Raw genomic sequence first — 17,600 nt, 5'->3', positions numbered from 1 at the left:
TTCATATTATGACCTCTGCTTATGAGCAAAGGGTTTCAGCTGTGCATCATTCACATTTGTAGCAGTGCTGGACCTATCATACTTTGTGACTACAAATTTCTAAAAGATCTCAAGGTCATCATCTCCAACTGTTGGTGGATACTTATTAAGTTGTTTGAAGACACTTGATACCTCATTGCACACATTCTATGTTTTCCTTGCAGACTTCTTTCCTTCACCACAGAGTGCAGACATGATATTACAACCTCTGAAGGCATGGAAGAATAAGATTCCACTTGTCTTCTCAGGGCCAATTTTAGAAACTATGTCATGTATTGGAATCCATCTCATATGAGTTCCTTGACCAAAGGCAATCCACAATTTCTGCAAGCCAAGTTCTTGCAAAGATGGCAGAGTAGATATCACTATGACTACAACATCTGTGTCATTTACCTTGATCATGAGGACTTTGTTGCCTTCCATTACTGCATACCTTGCATGTACAAAATACATGAATCCGCCTCTTCATGGGTACATGGGGCCGCATCGTCTAAGCCGATCATTTGATTTCTGAGTGCAAGTTCTTCCTTAGTCACGATGATCATATTTGGTGTATGCATTTCAGCAATTCTGTCTGCAAGAAAATGGAAGAGTTCAGTCTTGTTGGAATCATGCAGGAAGCTCTGCCAGTTTTTTGGTATCTCATTAGTTTGTGCCACCCTCCTTCTGACTTGCTTTTCTCGCTTCGTTCTTGTTTCATACTCCAAGCTGGATGGATGGTATACATCAAAGACAGTGTCTGTTCTCTTGTACTTCGCAGGAATTGCTTCTATAGTTGAGAGGACATTGACTGTGGCATATTCATCAAATGTTTTTGATATACATGTGGGCAGAGAGTTTACCAATGCTGATCTGTTTCTGGTTCTATGTCTGGTGTTGTCACATGGGATTTGAGAAGTTCAACAAGATGATATTTCTGACAGGTGTGTAGCTTCCCATCGTCACTTAAAGCAGCAGGAACTGATTGGTTTTCATACTTAAATAACTCAAGTCGCACTGCCTGCTCTGGCATGATATAAAGAGCTGTGAGAAGAGGTGACAAACTTCCTTAAGTGCCTTGTGATTGGGGTCAATGGCAATGCATTCTTGCTTGAAGAAGTTAACCTTGTTCTTTGTTGAAGAAATTTCTTAGTCATCCTGTACATTTGAACATTTATTGAACAAACAACATAAACAAATACATTCAAACACATACATATGCACATATGGAGGATCTGGACACAGACATGCCCCAGATCTCTGAAGTACATGGAGAATTTTAGTTCCTTATATAGTGTTCAGTGAGACATAGTATTTTTTATTTCCAAATGCTGGTGCCAACTTTGTCAGGTCTTGACATTTCCCAGGTGAAGCTTCTTTGTGCAGCCCAAGCTTGACCTGGTTTAATGGTTGTAACATATATTTCAAATCCAGACGTGTTGATCCTCTCCCGGCACAGAAAAACGGAAACGCACAGAAAAACGCACAGGATGCTAGAATGGCGTCAAACTTCAACTCTTTTGGGCATTTTGATAAATTTCTATGGTATGCAGGTTAAAAGTCAGTCTGCTTCTCCCAGACTGGGAAAATATATTCTCTCCAAGCGACTAGGGCTTAGTAAATACATGTGGACATTTTCTTCGACCCACATTCCAACTTTTTGGTGCCTTATATCTATCATTTCATAAAATCCCTTAGCAAGTAAATATATTTCAATAATAGGCACTTCTTTGTATACTGAACTCAAGCTTGGTTGAAAGGTCAGCCTGCTTATTATATCTTTTACTAGGCAAGTCAAAACATCTTTCAATACAAAGGAGAGATATGATTGTATATTCAAAAGTAGATACATGTTCAAACACATAAAATCATACCATATTTAAGTACATTTTCTATAACAATATCTTAATTTTAATATCAAGCTCTAGAAAACAATATTTTATTATTGGTTTTATCACCCTCAAACCCATTATGCTAATTTCAGAGAAATTGCATCGACATCTTCTTGAGGGAGTTGAGACTATTCATTCACTCTGTCATTCAGTTGTTGTATCATGACATGTCGAAGTTCAGGTTATTCTCCTAATTTCTCACATAAAAAAACATTCAGATGGATTAGGACTTCTTGGCATTTTTCTTTGGCTTGGGGAGTCCTCTGTTGTGCTTACATTTGGTAATGATGTTCTTTTATGAGCTCTTTGTAGCATGCTGTTATGAAACATCAAGCGACAGCTTTGATGATATCTTGCTTTGTTCTTTCTCAATATTTCATCAATATCCCCTCCTTCATCGAGTCTTGTTGGATCCAGCTTTATGGATTAAGCATTTACTGCCTGAAAGAGTGGGACATTTTTGGAAACATTGGTATAGCCATCCTGCTCTGGACTGTAGGAGGTTGGAGGTATCTTGAGCTCTTCTCTCTTGTCTTGTTGACAGAGGCAACCTTTTGACTAATCAGTCTGCCATTTAGATGTTGATGATGTAGATGGAGTGTCATGTCTTTTGATGAGACTTCCCTGTTGGCTGAGTAGTAAGAACCAGTGGCAGTGTCATCGGTTTGGAAGATGAAGGAGAACTCACAATTAGTATGCAGTATGATTAGTACAATTAATGGAAAAAAACATTGAAAACACTGACCGTCCACAATTTTAATAATCAATTGCACAGCCAAGACTGAAACTAACCCATTGTTTGGATGGAGGGCAGTCGAGCAGGGTTTACAAAACTTTGACAGTGAGTTTAACCATGATAGCTCAGCAGTTAGTAAGCAGAGTATAAACTGCATAGGGTTGTTTTTATAGGTAAATAAGAACAGCACTGTCCAAAGCAAATGCTTAATATTACTTTTTTTTACCCACGAGCGAGGGTTAAAATGGTGACGAATGATAAGATAAAGCATTGGAAAGGTCTCAAATCTGCAGAATCGGCTTCGTCATGGTCAATAACATCAAGATTAACACCAAGATCGTTCAAATCGGTTACCTGTGTCAAGTTGTATGGCTGAAAATGTCATGCTAGGCTATGATTGGTGGTCATCTTGGACTTTCAAGTGTCTAACGTTTTTTTTTTTTCCGAATAAGCAACCCAAAGGGGGTGTATATGCAAAGTTTGGTGCTTGTATCACCATTTCGTCAATTGTGACACCAATCTGCCCCACTACAACTTAATCTCACCCTGCATCAAACTTTTGTCAACATCATCGCTACTCCGGTACACTGATGTGTGTAGCGAGGCTATCACAAGAAGACAACTTGCATTCTCATCCTGGAAGGCAAACCCAAAACTAATGGTAGCTTACAGTCTCGACCCACAGCTCAGAAACATTGTGTTTCTGTCCTATGAAAAGCCAGGGCACACCATCAGGCTCACCTGGGATCCATATTTTCCAATTTCTCAGCATCCTCCAAGGCCTGGTGAGAGCCCTTTAGGTTTATCTTTGGTGCACAATCTGCTTCTATTCCTCACTTCCTAAAGAATGGAATCCTGCTCAGTAGTGCTCAGGAAAAAGCAAAGTGAATGTTCCCTGAAGCATGTGGATTTCTCCCTTACCATTGTGGAAAGTTTCTTACCCAACTCAACACCTCTTCTGCAACATAACTGATTCTGCAACATTGGAACCGTGCTTCAGCCCTGTCATCACCTCTCTGTAGTCCAAAGGTTTCTCCATTTTGGAAAGTTGCAAACATCATTCCTCTCCATAATAAAGGTTCCATAATCTGATCCCCTCAACTACAGATGTGTCAGCTTTCTCAACACATAAAATCTCAACCTCTCAACAACAACATAATCTCAACAACAACATATTCCACCATGGACATGTTACTCCTCCTGATACAGCAGTGGATGCCTTGAACTACAAGCAAGAGGTTAAAGCCATATCTTCGGTGATCTCTCGACCCTTTGACACTGTCTGGCAACCAGCCTTGATTTCTAAGTTGCCTTTCTTTGATATTTGGGGCTCTCTACTCAATTGTTTATTTAATTCCTGATTAATTTTTATGGACAGAGTCCAGGCCCATATAAGAGCTAGAACACAGACCAGAACAGAAATAACATAGTGGAAAAGGGGAAAACACACCAGCAGCAGGGGACAGACACAACAGATGGATACTTTGAGGAGGAATGGGTTTTTTGTTTATAAAGTTTAGGTTTGTGAAAGAGATATAACACAGAACAGACCAGAACATGACAACGTCCCAAAGTCCAGGTTGCTTGCCCACTGGGAATCATTTGTCCTCTTATTCTCTCGATTGTGGAGTCCCCCCCCCCCTCCACCTCCCTCTCTCACCACACTCCTCAGTCTGTTGTCTCATCTTTCTCACTTCAGTCTTTCAAATACATTTTACATCATGACCTCACACACTCACCCTTGCACATTCACAATCTCTTCTACACACGCTGATTTTTCCCATTCTGTTATTCTCTGAGCCATTGTTACATGTGCTTATGTTTTCCCTCTTTTGTTACTTGTGTATGTCTACCCAAAACACTGCCCCCCCAGCCCCAATACCATTTGGTAGCCTGTAATTTTGCTGCCTTTTGTTGTCTATGGTTAAGGTTGAATAGAAAATAACTTTTTACAGAGCCTCGATCCTTGTATAGAAAAATAATTAATCAACATACTTTTCAAAAGACGACACATCTTTGTTGGTTTTTAAGAGACAAATGAGATTGTCAGAAAGTCATTCAGGGAAGTAACACCATTCTATAAGTACATGCTTGTTCTTATGATGTGTATTATTTTAGCTATATTCAGAATAATGATGACGGTGATGGTATCATAACGTGATTTTCATACTTATTTAAGTTGAATTTACAATGGTAACTTGCAGTCTGCATATTTTTTTGCAGATCTGCGTGCGTCTGATGAAGAATTCTGGTCTGGGTTTCAGTATCACAGGTGGCATTAAGGGTCAGGGTAACCCATTCAAACCAAATGACACGGTATGTATTCTGATTAAGATTACAGGAATAGGCTGCAAAGTTACCATAAAAATAATTGCCAGGGTAATGGCTACAGAACAGTGAATAATTTAACTCAGGAAGGCATAGTCTCTTCTTGATAACCCAAGTTCTATTGGCATCCTTTTCTTGGCACCCCAAGTCGAAGTTCTATTGGAAGAGCCCTTTTTCATGGTAGCACTTCTGGAAGTTGAGATGCCGTGGTCATGTTCTTCAGGGAATATTTGTGACTCGAGTGCAGCCCGACGGACCAGCCTCCCACTTGCTTCGTCCTGGTGATAAGATTTTGAAGGTACCCACCTGAGCACTGAATACTTTCTTCCTCTCTTTTTTTTTAATCGAAAATTCAGGCAATTGCTCATGCATGAACAATGTTTCAATATACTGTATGGGTGATATTTATCTATAACGAACTCTGAAATCACTGTTATAACAAAGCATGATCCAACACAAAATATTTGTCTAAACTTGCAAATTACAATTCATTTTGCAAAAGAACTGCAGAGCATGAATATTATCATTTTATACCAGTGCATTACAACTACTATTTTGATATTTGAGTCTCATCAAGATTTCCTTTGCTGAGTGTTCATTGGAAAAAATCTTTTTTTCTCACGACCTTTATACTCTTGATATCGTAACACATGCACGCACGCATGCGGCCCTGAGAAAATGGTGAGCTATCCAGTGAACAAGTGAGGAGCCAGCAGACAAGTCTTCAAACATGACTTACCAATGATGATAACCCATTACAAAAAGACAAAGTGACACGCAGACCGATCAAAGGTTGAGACACGGGTCTGTGCAGCCAGACTGAGCAGCTGGAATGTTTGCCAAAAATGAAAGTGCTCAAGGAAGAAAACCTAAAGTTAACTTTGAGATGGAGATCAGCACTGAAATAACAGGCAAATAACATCCTGGAAAAAGGCCACTAACAGAAATCAAGCATGACCTTGGAAACAGACTCGAAAATCGAACAGAACTATTGTGAAAGGAAATAGGACAAAGGGAAATCAAAACTCCAAACTAAGAAAGAGAATCCAAAAATATTAAAGACAAATAAGAATAATAATCAGAGAATGATATAGAATGAATTGATGCTGAAAACAAGTTCAACTTAGAAGGGCATTCCATGGAGCACATACGTCCACCAGGCTGATTCGTTTACATTTTGTATCCCACTGATGGGGCGGATCTGGATTAGGACTTGAGCAAAAATTTAATCGGCTTGTTCTTGTAACCTCACCAACTCTACCACCAAGTTTCATCCGAATCTGTCCATATATTTTTGAGATATCGTGCTACATGTCGTTTTAGCCTGATCACTCAATGGTGAAAAATCAATGAAAAAAAAATTTATCGCATCTTGATCTTCCCAAAATCGAATCGATTCGTTCTTGTCACATACCCAACCTGCACACCAAGTTTCGTCTGAATCCGTCCATAACCTTTTGAGATATCGTGCTATATGTCGTTTTAGCCCCCATGGGGAAGAATCACTAGAAATTCTCAGATCCAGATCTGGATTCGGATCTTCACCAACATCAAATAAATTATTCCTTGTTTACATACCCAACCTGTCCACCAAGCTTGTCCCAATCTGTCCGCAACTTTTTGAGATTGTGCTATATGTCGTTTTAGCCCCATCGCTCAATGGGGAAGAATCACTTTAAAAATTCTCAGATCCAGATCTGGATTTTGATCTTCACCAACATCAAATAAATTATTCCTTGTTTACATACCCAACCTGTCCACCAAGTTTGTCCCAATCTGTCCACAACTTTTTGAGATATCGTGATATGTATTGTTTTAGCCCTCAATGGTGAAGAATCACTTCAAAATTCATGGATCCGGATTTGGATCTTTTCCAAAATCGAATACATTCTTCCTTGTTGTACACCAAACCTGCCGAACCAAATGTCGGCTGAATCTGTCCACAACTTTTGGAGATGTCCTGCTACATGCCGTTTTTGGCCCTCTCTCTCAATGGTGAAAAATCACTTTAAAAATTCTCGGATCTATATCGGGATTTGGATCTTCACCAAAATATAATCATTTCGTCCTTGTCATATGTCCAAGCTCTCCACCATATTTCGTCCAAATCCGTCCTCAACTTTTTTGAGATATGTTGTTCACAAACAGACAGACAGGGATGTAAATATAATCTCCATCCTCCTTTGGTGGCGGAGGTAAAAATATAAATTCATCCATCCATCGGAACCATACTCAGTGCAGAGCATTGGTGCAGCCTTAGCAGTCTCCTTGGCTATTGGGTACAATCCTGGACAGGTCACCACTCCGATACAGGAGACCAGCCAACTGCTACTCATTTTGTCAAGCTCAGAAGAGTGACAGGCTGAGTCAACCCCACCTGGTATTAATTCAACAGAAAAGCAGGAGTTGAACTCAGGACACTAGGATCCCAAGCCCACCACCCTAACCATTAAGCCAACACCAGGCATAACAATAGAAATGATAGCTAAGAAAAGAAACCAAGGAAAACAATGAAGTAAACAACAGAGAAAACAAAACAAAACAGTTGTTTGAAAGTATCACTGAAATATTTAGACTAAGAAGTGAGAACGAGGGGAAAAATAAGAAAAATGTGACAAATCCTACAGAAAAACACACCATTAAATTCAAAAAATTATTTTATGAAGAGTGAAAAGAGCAAAACGAAGAGGAAGAATGGATTGAAAGCTTGAAAAAGAAAAAAAAAAAAACACTGACAGGAAATACTTTGAGTGATAGTTAATGAAAAAATAATAATCAGAAAACAACTCACGAAAATGCCAAATTATAGGTCACGTGTTTGTGTGGATGAGATACCAAGATTCTGGCTAAAGTAACTCGATGTGCTCCACAAGCACAACGTTCAAGCATTAACAAACTCATCCAAAGATAAAGGGCAATGGACTAATTGCTCACAGAAGGCAACAGCTTCTGAACCCCAAAATCTGAAGAAACACAATTGCCTCAAAATATACACGTTTAACTTGCCTGCGAACAACATACAAGCTTTTAACCTGAATCATCGCAGAAGAGATGCATCACCATTTAATAGAACAAAAATTCCTGGAGGCAGAACTAAAAGGATGCAAGAGGAGCTTTTGCTCATCAAGATCATCCTCAAACTGCAGGAAAAAAAGGGACCAACCCATCAACAACTTGGATATGACTACAAAAATGCATTTAATAACACCCCACACCCGTGGAACATGCAATGTGTGGAACTGTACAAAACTGACCCCAAAATAATTGGCCTCGTGCAATATATAGTGGAAATATGGAGCATATCGTTGATGCTATCCCAGGTCAAAAAACCAGTAAAGACCAGTAGCTTACTGGTCAACTGGTACCAGTTGAAAACCAGTAGCCAACTGGTACCAGTAAAGCCAGTTGGTTTCTTACTGGTTTTAATATGGAAATTGGAATAGAGTGATATATTACCAGTTGAAATACATGTATTTAACTAACTGGTATCAACTGGGAGACCAGTACATTGCAACTGGTATCAACTGGGACCAGTACATTGCAAACCAGTACAGTACATTTGCGCACAAAACAATGAAAAACTAACAAAACAGCTGAAAATGGTTTGGCAATAGTATCAAGGCATTGAAATGGAAATCTGACAAAATAAATGAGCTAAATGTACATTCAAGGCAAGAAAAATAGCAACATCAAACTAGAGGGTTCATAGAACACCTTACTGGGCCACACAGTCTTGAGTAGGAGGACATGGGAAGGGTCTTTTCAACCCTTGATTTGCATTTCCAAGCACGATTTATATTTCCTATGAGCAGCGATTTTTGTCTGAATCTCAATGTTCCCGAAAGCCGAGAGCACGAGTGGCAAATTTGATTGGTCGAGATGGCGTAATATTTTTTCCAAGTACTACTAAACTGGAGGTTTTGGGAAGTACCAACAAGGAGAATCGTGTTCTTCAGTGTTCAAGTATATAATTCAATTGAAACAAAATATGTTTCAAAAGATGTATTAAAAAAATAATAATTGGGAAATTTATTGCCATGGGTGCATTGTCTTTTACACCATTTTATTAGTTCTTCGTTTCTGTTGTTTGTGTTCTTTATGATGTCCCTAAAAACAGTAAGTTTCTGTTTGGAATGATTTTCTATTTTGTTTGACTGCCAGACAGACAGACAGACAGACCAGAATAATCACCTTACTTCTCTGTGTGCATGGACACTCGAGACAAGATTTCATACAATTTGCCAAATTCAGAGCCAAAGTACTGCTAAACTGCAGGTTTGTGTAAAGATTCATGTTTCAATTCATCTTTAACAGTGTTCAAAATGTAAAATTCAATTGAAATGAAGTACGGTAGTTCCTCGATCATAGACTGACGTTGGTAGACAGCCACCCAGAGTGAACCAATTGTTTAACCCTGCTTTGTGATTCACGTGCAGGGTAACAATATAAAAATCGAACAAAGAACAACTATACAAGAGCTATAAGACGAAGCATTACATACATATCTCAGGGTAGAAGAAGGCTGCCAAATTTGCCACAAACAATTGCCAAGGAATACTTGCACAGAACACAGCTAATTATTAGGTCGCCCCCAAGAAACAAAATCAATCCAATAAACCAGGCAGCACACAGTGGTAGTGTTCCAATACCACTGTTCTATCTGGAAATTGTCTATTGTCCACAAAATTCTCGATAAAAATCAATGCATCTGTAGAATGTACCAGCCGAGATGACGAGGTGGCGGCTTCGTGAAGCTCAACCATAAGCATAGAACGATGGCGCAAGACTGGCCACGTACATAAAAAGCTCAACAGAGTATCGAATCCAAATTGTGTATGAGTTCTAAGTGAAGAGGTGAGAGAAATTATCCCTGATTTCCAAGAAAATGAGCAAATAGAAAATGCAACACTGGAAATTGAAAGGGCAGTGAATATAACTCCAGGAATTTCAAAGAAGACAAAGGGAATTTCCAAAACAAAATACGTCGATAACAAAATCTGGCAAGAAGATAAAAAAAACAGCTGCACAGATTGGGGATATATTTGAATTTGTGGATATGAATGATGATTAGAAACGTGTTTGTGTGGGTCTGCGCAGTTTGGAAAATGCAATACTCAATTATGAATTTGGTGAAGATTAGTATATTTGTTCATCCAGAGTTGTAGTTTAAACTGAAAAATTGCCAGAGGTATTGTTCTTGTATCAACTTACAACAACATAGTAAACACAGAAAGCACCCGAGTGATAATGTGATTGGAGAACACAGCACCATGACGGACACACAGTGGTTGAATTCTACTGTTGGCAGGCAAATGATTCGACAACTACCAGGACTACTGATTTAACAGCCTTGATTATTCCCATGTTCTTGTGGGGTCGGTCTGGGAATGTTTTTAGCCCAAGTCTTTCATGAACTAGATGGCCAGGCCTGACATTCCACCGAAGGTCGTGGCATGAATAGGAAATTTGTTCACGGTGCCCGTCATAACTCACCGGCTCTTTGCTGAACCAGTGAAAGACACTGCGAGGTCCTTAACATTCACCAGCTTTACATTCACCAGCTTTGTGATGCAACACCCTGCCTGCGAAGCAATAATCCGATAGTTAATAGGCCAGCGGGGATTTGAATCGAGACGAGACAACTCAAAGGGAGTGACACCTGCACAAACCTGTTGGACTGTAAATTAATATATAGCATTAATTAACATGCAAATTTACATTTTGGATTTCATTTCCGTCGTTATTAGCTGTATTGTTGATTCAACACAAATGGACAATATTTGGCATTCCTTTTATCATTGTTTCAAAGTCTAACAGGAAGATGTGTTTTTTTGGAAAGTGCAGAGAAAGGTGGAGTTTCAATTCTTCTCCATCTTGCTTGCTCTGCAATACCAAGAGAATGCCTAGCAACCCAAAACCAGACCGATTAACCTGTTTTGTTGAAATATTTACAGATGCATGTCGGTGTGGCATCCTTAAAGAAAAGAGTAGCTACATATGTGTTGCGTAGGGGTTCCTAAATGAGGTGTATTGCAGAGCAAGAAAAGTAAGAAAGTGTAAGAGGGTTTAAATAAAGGAGCCATGTACATATTACGAAGTGAAATTTTTCAGATTTTTCGACCCTCCTCTCCCTTGCAGAAAAGAGTCTTTATTTATGTTCCAGCTTTACAATTTGAGGTTACATTGACAGAGTAAAGGGAAGCACTCGCTCAGCAAAAAGAAAGTAGAATTATAGTTGGAATTGAACCAGAAGGGAGTTGTCAAAGATAAGGTTATTACTGTTAGTAATGGTGATCTCAGAAGTTAGGATTTTTTCGTTACTGCTAGTAAATGATCTCATTATGATCGGAAGTCAGCGATATCAGAGTTTAATGCGAACGTTTTACTGTTAGTCATTGAAACGTAGGTTTTGTGGAATAGTTTAAATGAAAAATAAAAAAAAACACAAAGTTAGGATTTACAGAAACACACAAATGAAGGGAGTGGTACGGCTAACAAAAAAATACATCCATTTACAGTTGCCAACCTGTTTATTTTTGGCGCAACCTTGCAGTCAATCTCAATTCTCAAAAACTGGAAGTTACTATAGCTTATTTGCTGATTGTGTTTTAAAAAAAAAAAAATTCACTTCTCACCCGACTTTGAAAAAAATCTCAGTACAGTACAAAATGCAACCCACGTGAATTTCCTACCAATTTCTGTGTTGGAACAATTGTCTTACAACTACCTTTGAGGGTCCCTCTTGAAGGCATGACATAGATTCTTCCACCAAAATCTGTGCATTTTTATATAAAAAGACTATTTTATTGAAATTTCAAATGAAAAAGTTCAGAGTAATCAAATGTACCAATCCATTTTTTCAAATTCCAGTTGAGTTTCCCTAATCATCTTGTGACCCACTCCCAAACTAATCATTGCCATTTCTTGTTTAAATGTTTGAGAAAGGTTGATGTATGTAAGAAAAGATTGGCCATTAACTGGGCGTTTGGTGGTGAGGGGGAGGAGGAGAAGGGTGGAAGTGGAGGAGGACATAGCGGTTGAGAAAGAATTTCATCACACAGCCAATTTCTTAATGAACCAGTAAACGGTGCAGAAGAGAGAAAACAATAATCAGTGAACGTTTAGCCATTTAGTGATTTTCTTCATCCACCTCTGATTCTTTTCTGGTATTATTTTATACACTCATCCCTTTAATCTCAGTACAACTTCACTCAGATGAGCTATTGGGGAAATATTTAGTATGGCCCACATTCATATCCACAAATAACACCACTCCTGGCCAGCAATAACACAAAAGAAAACTAGAAGGGCACTCGGTGGAGCGCATACCTCCACCATACAATGCCTGATCCATGAGAATATATCGGGCCCAATACATTTTTGAAATACCACGCTGTACAGTACTATATCGTTTTTGGCCCCATCTCTCAATGGTAAAGGTCAGGTCAGGTATGGGAGCATGTGCCAGAACAGCACGTCGCTGCGTCCACTTTCCGCTCGGACTTTCGTCCTCCTGCACAGGTACCAACAGCACCAAACCCCATTATCCGGTGAATCCACGACTCCCCAGGCCTGACCCAGAGGTCTGTTGACCTCTGACTCACAGCCAGCAGAGACATGAATATCACTGCCAAGGTAAGTGAATCTCTCCACGACCTCAACATCCTCACCACAAACAGACACAGACAGGACAGCAGCATCCAAGATGTCACCGAAAGCCTGGATCTTAGTTTTGACCCAAGAAACCCATAATCCCAACGGCTCCGACTCCTCATTCAGCACCTCGAGGGCCCCCAAGAGGATGTCTAAAGTCTCCGCAAAGATGACTGCATCATCTGCAAAGTCAAGGTCCGAGATCTTGACATTCCCAAATGACGCACCGCAACTTGATCTCTCCGACATCCTCCCTAGAATCCAGTCCATACAAGTGCTGAAAAGTGTGGGGGCAAGTACACATCCCTGACGAACTCCAGTAACAACTGGAAATAAGTCAGAGATGGTACCACCACACTTCACAGCACTCTCAGTACCAGAGTAGAGTTCAGACATCAGATCGATCAGTTTTGGTGGCACCCCACGAACACCAAGAATCCTCCAGAGGACATCCCGATTCACTGAATCGAACGCTTTACAGAGATCAACATAGGCTGCAAGCAGCCCCTGCCGAAACTCTCGTCTGCGTTCGGTGAGGACACGAAGTGCAAGGATACGGTCAATCGTTGACCTCTTTGGTGTAAAGCCTGACTGCTCTGGACGCTGGTGCTCAAGCAGATGGTGGCGAACCCTATCGAGAATTATCCGAGCAAAGACCTTGCCCGACACTGAGAGCAGCGTCACCCCTCGGTAGTTGTTGCAGTCTTGGCGATCACCCTTCCCTTTCCAGAGAGGGACAACAAGGCCCCTCTTCCAGTCAGTTGGGATGATGCCTGTGTTCCAGGCAGAGCACAAAACTGCATGCAACGACACGAGTGCAGCATTTCCACCAGCCTTGAGAAGTTCGGCATGGATGCCACAGATCCCTGGAGCTTTGCCCCGTTTCAACCGGTTCACCGCAGCCCGTGTTTCCACAAGCGTAGGTGGACTACAGTTGATTCGAGGATCAGCAACAGGGATTGTAACACCCTTGACGTCCAACTCGACAGTTGGGGGATCAGCCTGGTACAACCGCTCAAAGTAACCGGCCCAGCGGGCCTTCACTTCAGACTCCTCTGTCAAGAGCCTACCACTCTCTGCTCGAACTGTAGTGCTCCGAGGGATGGGCTTGGATGAACGTAATGCGCGAATTCCCCTGTAAGCAGGACGTGAATCACCTGTCCACAGGTGATGCTCTACCCCCTCACAGATTCCTCGCACATAGGCCTCCTTGTCCACCCTCAGTGCACGTACAGTTTTACGCCTCAGCTCCCTGAACAGCTCAGCTCTGCCATTCAGCCTGGCCCTGCGACTCTGGTCAATGGTATCCAGTGTCCCTTGAGAGACAAAATTCTTCTTTGCCCTGCGGTGAGCTCCAAGGCATCCACCGGCAACATCAAGGACGGTGGTCTTGAAGGCGTTCCACAACTCTTCAGGACCCCCTAAAGCACCCAGACCCCCCCAAGTGTCCACTCAGCCTGTTCGCAAACTCCTCAACTACTCTCTCATCCCTGAGCTTGGCAACATCCAGCCTCGGCTGGGATGGTACCATTCTCCAGGATTTAAGGTGCAGCTTTAGAGTTGCTACAACAAGCCTGTGGTCAGTATTGACGAACTGAGCACTCCGGTAGACCCTGCAGTTCTGGATCATCCTCCAACGACCGTCAATGAGGACATGGTCAATCTCCTTTGCCACACCGCCAGCGTTGGAATACCAAGTCCAGCTTTTCAGCTTGTGGGTTTCAGCTTTCAGCTTGAGCTTGTGGGCGCTGAAACCATGAACCAGCCACCCTAAGTCCATGACTTCTTGCAAAGTCAAGGAACTTAGTGCCATTCTGGTTCATAGTTCCTGACCCATGGGGACCAACACACACCTCATAACCGTCCCTATCAGTTCCAGTCGATGCATTGAAATCCCCCAAGACTAGAAGTGTATCTCATCTGGGGCACTGATCAACCACAGACTCGAGTGTGGCGTAGAATGCATCCTTCACGGTGAGATCACTCGCCTCAGTCGGAGCATAGACAGAGACCAGGGAAATGACACCTAAGGAGTGACGAATCCTTAATCTCATAATACGCTCGTTGACCGGTGTTACCTCAATTATCATTGGGGTCAGCTTATTGGACACAGCTTCAGCAACTCCTTGGGTATGGTAACCATCAGAGCGACCAGACCAATAGTAGGTGTAACCACCCACCATTATCTCGCCGCAATCCGGTCTCCGAACCTCAGAGAGAGCTGCAATCCCGATGTCCAAATGCTTGAGCTCAGATGATAACAGAGACAGGTGATCATCCTCTCTTAGGGATAGGACATTCCAAGCACCCACCCGAAGGGACCGCCTCAGGTTAACCCAAGGAGACCGCCGTCTGGTGGACGACACCTCAGCACCACTCCGACACACTCTCCCGCAATCTGACCCAGGGATGTTACCCCGTGGTTTCCCTCCTATCATCAAAGATTGGGGGTCCCGAAGGCTTTGCCCCAATCCCGTCATCCGGTGAGCTGCCCTGCGAAGGGAAGCTGCACAGGAGGTACTCCCACGGAGTGGGTTTTCAGATTTTTTTGCGTTTTTGCGTTTTGCGGAATGAAGGGTTTTACGGTGGCCGGAGTGTAAATCCTGCCACCAACCTCCTAATAAGTGACCCAACTGCAGGAGGACGTCCGCAGACACAGTTGGGCACTAGATATGGATGGCCGTTGGCTCACAAGGAGCTCCTCCGCCCTTTTACAGGTTTTGTTTTTAATCCTGCTGGGTGTCCATATCCAAACACCCTCCTCACCAGAAAACCTGGTGGGGGAGACGGTTTAGTCTCCGACAACCCGACCATGGAACAGGTTAGTACAGGTTTACATGGTACCTGTAGCAGGTCACAGATCGAACCTGACCTGACAGAAATGGTAAAGAATCACTTAAAAAATTAAATAATTATTGTATCTAGATCCGGATTCGGATCTTCACCCAAAATCGAATCAATTCTTCCTTGTCACACACCCAATATGTCCACCAAGTTTCATCCAAATCCGTCCACAACTTTTTGAGATATCCTGCACACAGACAGACAGACAGACAGACAGACAGACAAACAAACAGACAGATAGGGGTGAAAACACAACCTCCTTCACCTTCCGTGGTGGAGGTAACTAGATCAGCACTCGCTGGAGCACATTCCACCACCAGGATGAACAGTTTATCTTTTGTACCTACTTTGAAAAAATATACGTAATGTGAAATTGGCTACCACCATATTTCGTTTGTGGCCTACGTTAGCACAGTATTTGCAGACAGACAGACAACCAAACAAACAAACCAACAAATGGATGAAAATGCAATACCCTCTCATCTCACAAGGGTAAAAACAAATTATTGCCCAAAACACAACTCCTTGTGAAAAACAGTGCAGTTGAACTCCATGAATACATGAATGGCTTTTCCATTCTTCGAACGCATATCCACAGCTATGAAAACACACTTGAAGTTTACTTGGTGTGTGCAAAGAGTGAGAAATTTTCACTCCCCAAATGAAAACAAACAGTGAAAGTTTAAACACCCTATAAGTGTGTTTTTAAACACTCCAGACACCTTTTAAAAAGTTTGTGAAACCTAACTTGCAGTGAACCTATTTTTAGTAATAGTCTATGATGTGCTGCAGGACCAAGGGACAAATTTTGAAAGCGAAGAAAATAAGTTGGACAACTCAATTTGGATTGGAGAGATTTTTATTAATCAGTGTATGAGATTTTTCTGAAAAAAAAACAAAGGATTTTTGTTTGTTTTTGTTTTCTCCACATAAAACGAGCCGTGCGTCCGTACGTGCGAGTTTCATCCACTGGTTGGACAGTTCGCCTAACTCCACCCATCAGCATCATTCGACATAGGCATAAGCCCATGGTCGCCTCCTCAAATTATACACCACAGGAACCACACCACTGCTTTCGACATAACGCATATTTCCAGCACTGCCTTTTGAGTTCAGTGATATGGCACCCTGACCACTCTCGGATGTTATCGACGCAAAACATCTTTGGTCGAAAGACGACGTCCCTCTGGAAAAGCATCCAATACAGCTGCTGCCTGTCCATGTCCACTGTGTCGAATCATGTGGCCCAGCCATGCTGCCCTGCATTCCATCACATTACGACTGCTGAGGCACCATCGGTCACCGGATCATCTCCGTTAAGCTCTCATTTGCAACACGGTCGTGCCACTTGATGTTGAGCAGGTGTTGTCTAGTTGCCTGATGTTGGTTGCCTTCAATGACATGGTGGTGGCAACGTACAGCACTCTCAACATGATTAGTGCCTGAGCAAGCTGTGCCTTTGTTTCTTAGCTGACATGGGTGGAACGCAGGTATTTACACTGCGGAAGGGTGGATTTGCCCATACCTATCTGCATTCACACCTCCTTGCTATCATATAGAGCATGGCTGATCGACACACCCATGTACTTGAAAGACGTGACATGGGGTATTGGTACCAAGTGGTATGTGATAGTGTTCATCCATTGTTGGCTGGACAACCATGCATTCCTTTTTCCAGGATGGATGACTAGCCCATACCCATCTGATATGTCACCCAGGACGGCAAGCATCTCTTCTGCATCAGCTCTGCATTGTGCCAGCATCACGAGGTCATCGGCTTATCTGATCTCCTTTATGGAGATACCACTTACATTGGGTGCTCTTATGTGTGATATGCATTCATACCACTCCCACATGAGGCATTCAGTGTCGAGGCTGAAGAGTATAGGGGACAATGGACAGCCTTGTTCTACTCCAACTGGCATCACAAACTCATCTGTCATCCAGCCTTTCGAACAGAGCTGACCTTTTAAGTTGATGTAGAGATCCTCAAGCAGTCACATCACATCCTCTTCTATACCAAAATCCCATTGTTTCATAAACAGTAGCATGTGGTTGACAGAGTCAAATGCCTTCTTAAAATCAACAAAGACCAAGTGGAGAGGGTGTTTGCCTGCATAGTAAAGTTC

General features: G+C 41.9%; 1 protein-coding gene across 4 annotated transcripts in view; it reads left to right on the top strand.

Annotated features, from left to right (window-relative positions):
• LOC147032855 (uncharacterized) overlaps positions 1-17,600 on the top strand; it is a 322,720-nt gene that overhangs the window by 289,897 nt on the left and 15,223 nt on the right. For all 4 annotated transcript variants that reach the window (XM_085870793.1, XM_085870792.1, XM_085870794.1 and 1 more), the window contains 2 exons: positions 4,870-4,962; positions 5,198-5,272. In XM_085870793.1, the coding sequence (XP_085726919.1) occupies positions 4,870-4,962; positions 5,198-5,272 (168 nt within the window). The remainder of the gene's footprint in view (positions 1-4,869; positions 4,963-5,197; positions 5,273-17,600) is intronic.

The sequence above is a fragment of the Eptatretus burgeri genome, chromosome 2, assembly GCF_056783735.1.
Source record: "Eptatretus burgeri isolate ZD-2024b chromosome 2, Ebu_testis_v1, whole genome shotgun sequence".
NCBI lineage: Eukaryota > Metazoa > Chordata > Myxini > Myxiniformes > Myxinidae > Eptatretus > Eptatretus burgeri.
This window is presented reverse-complemented; position numbering and strand designations above follow the sequence as displayed.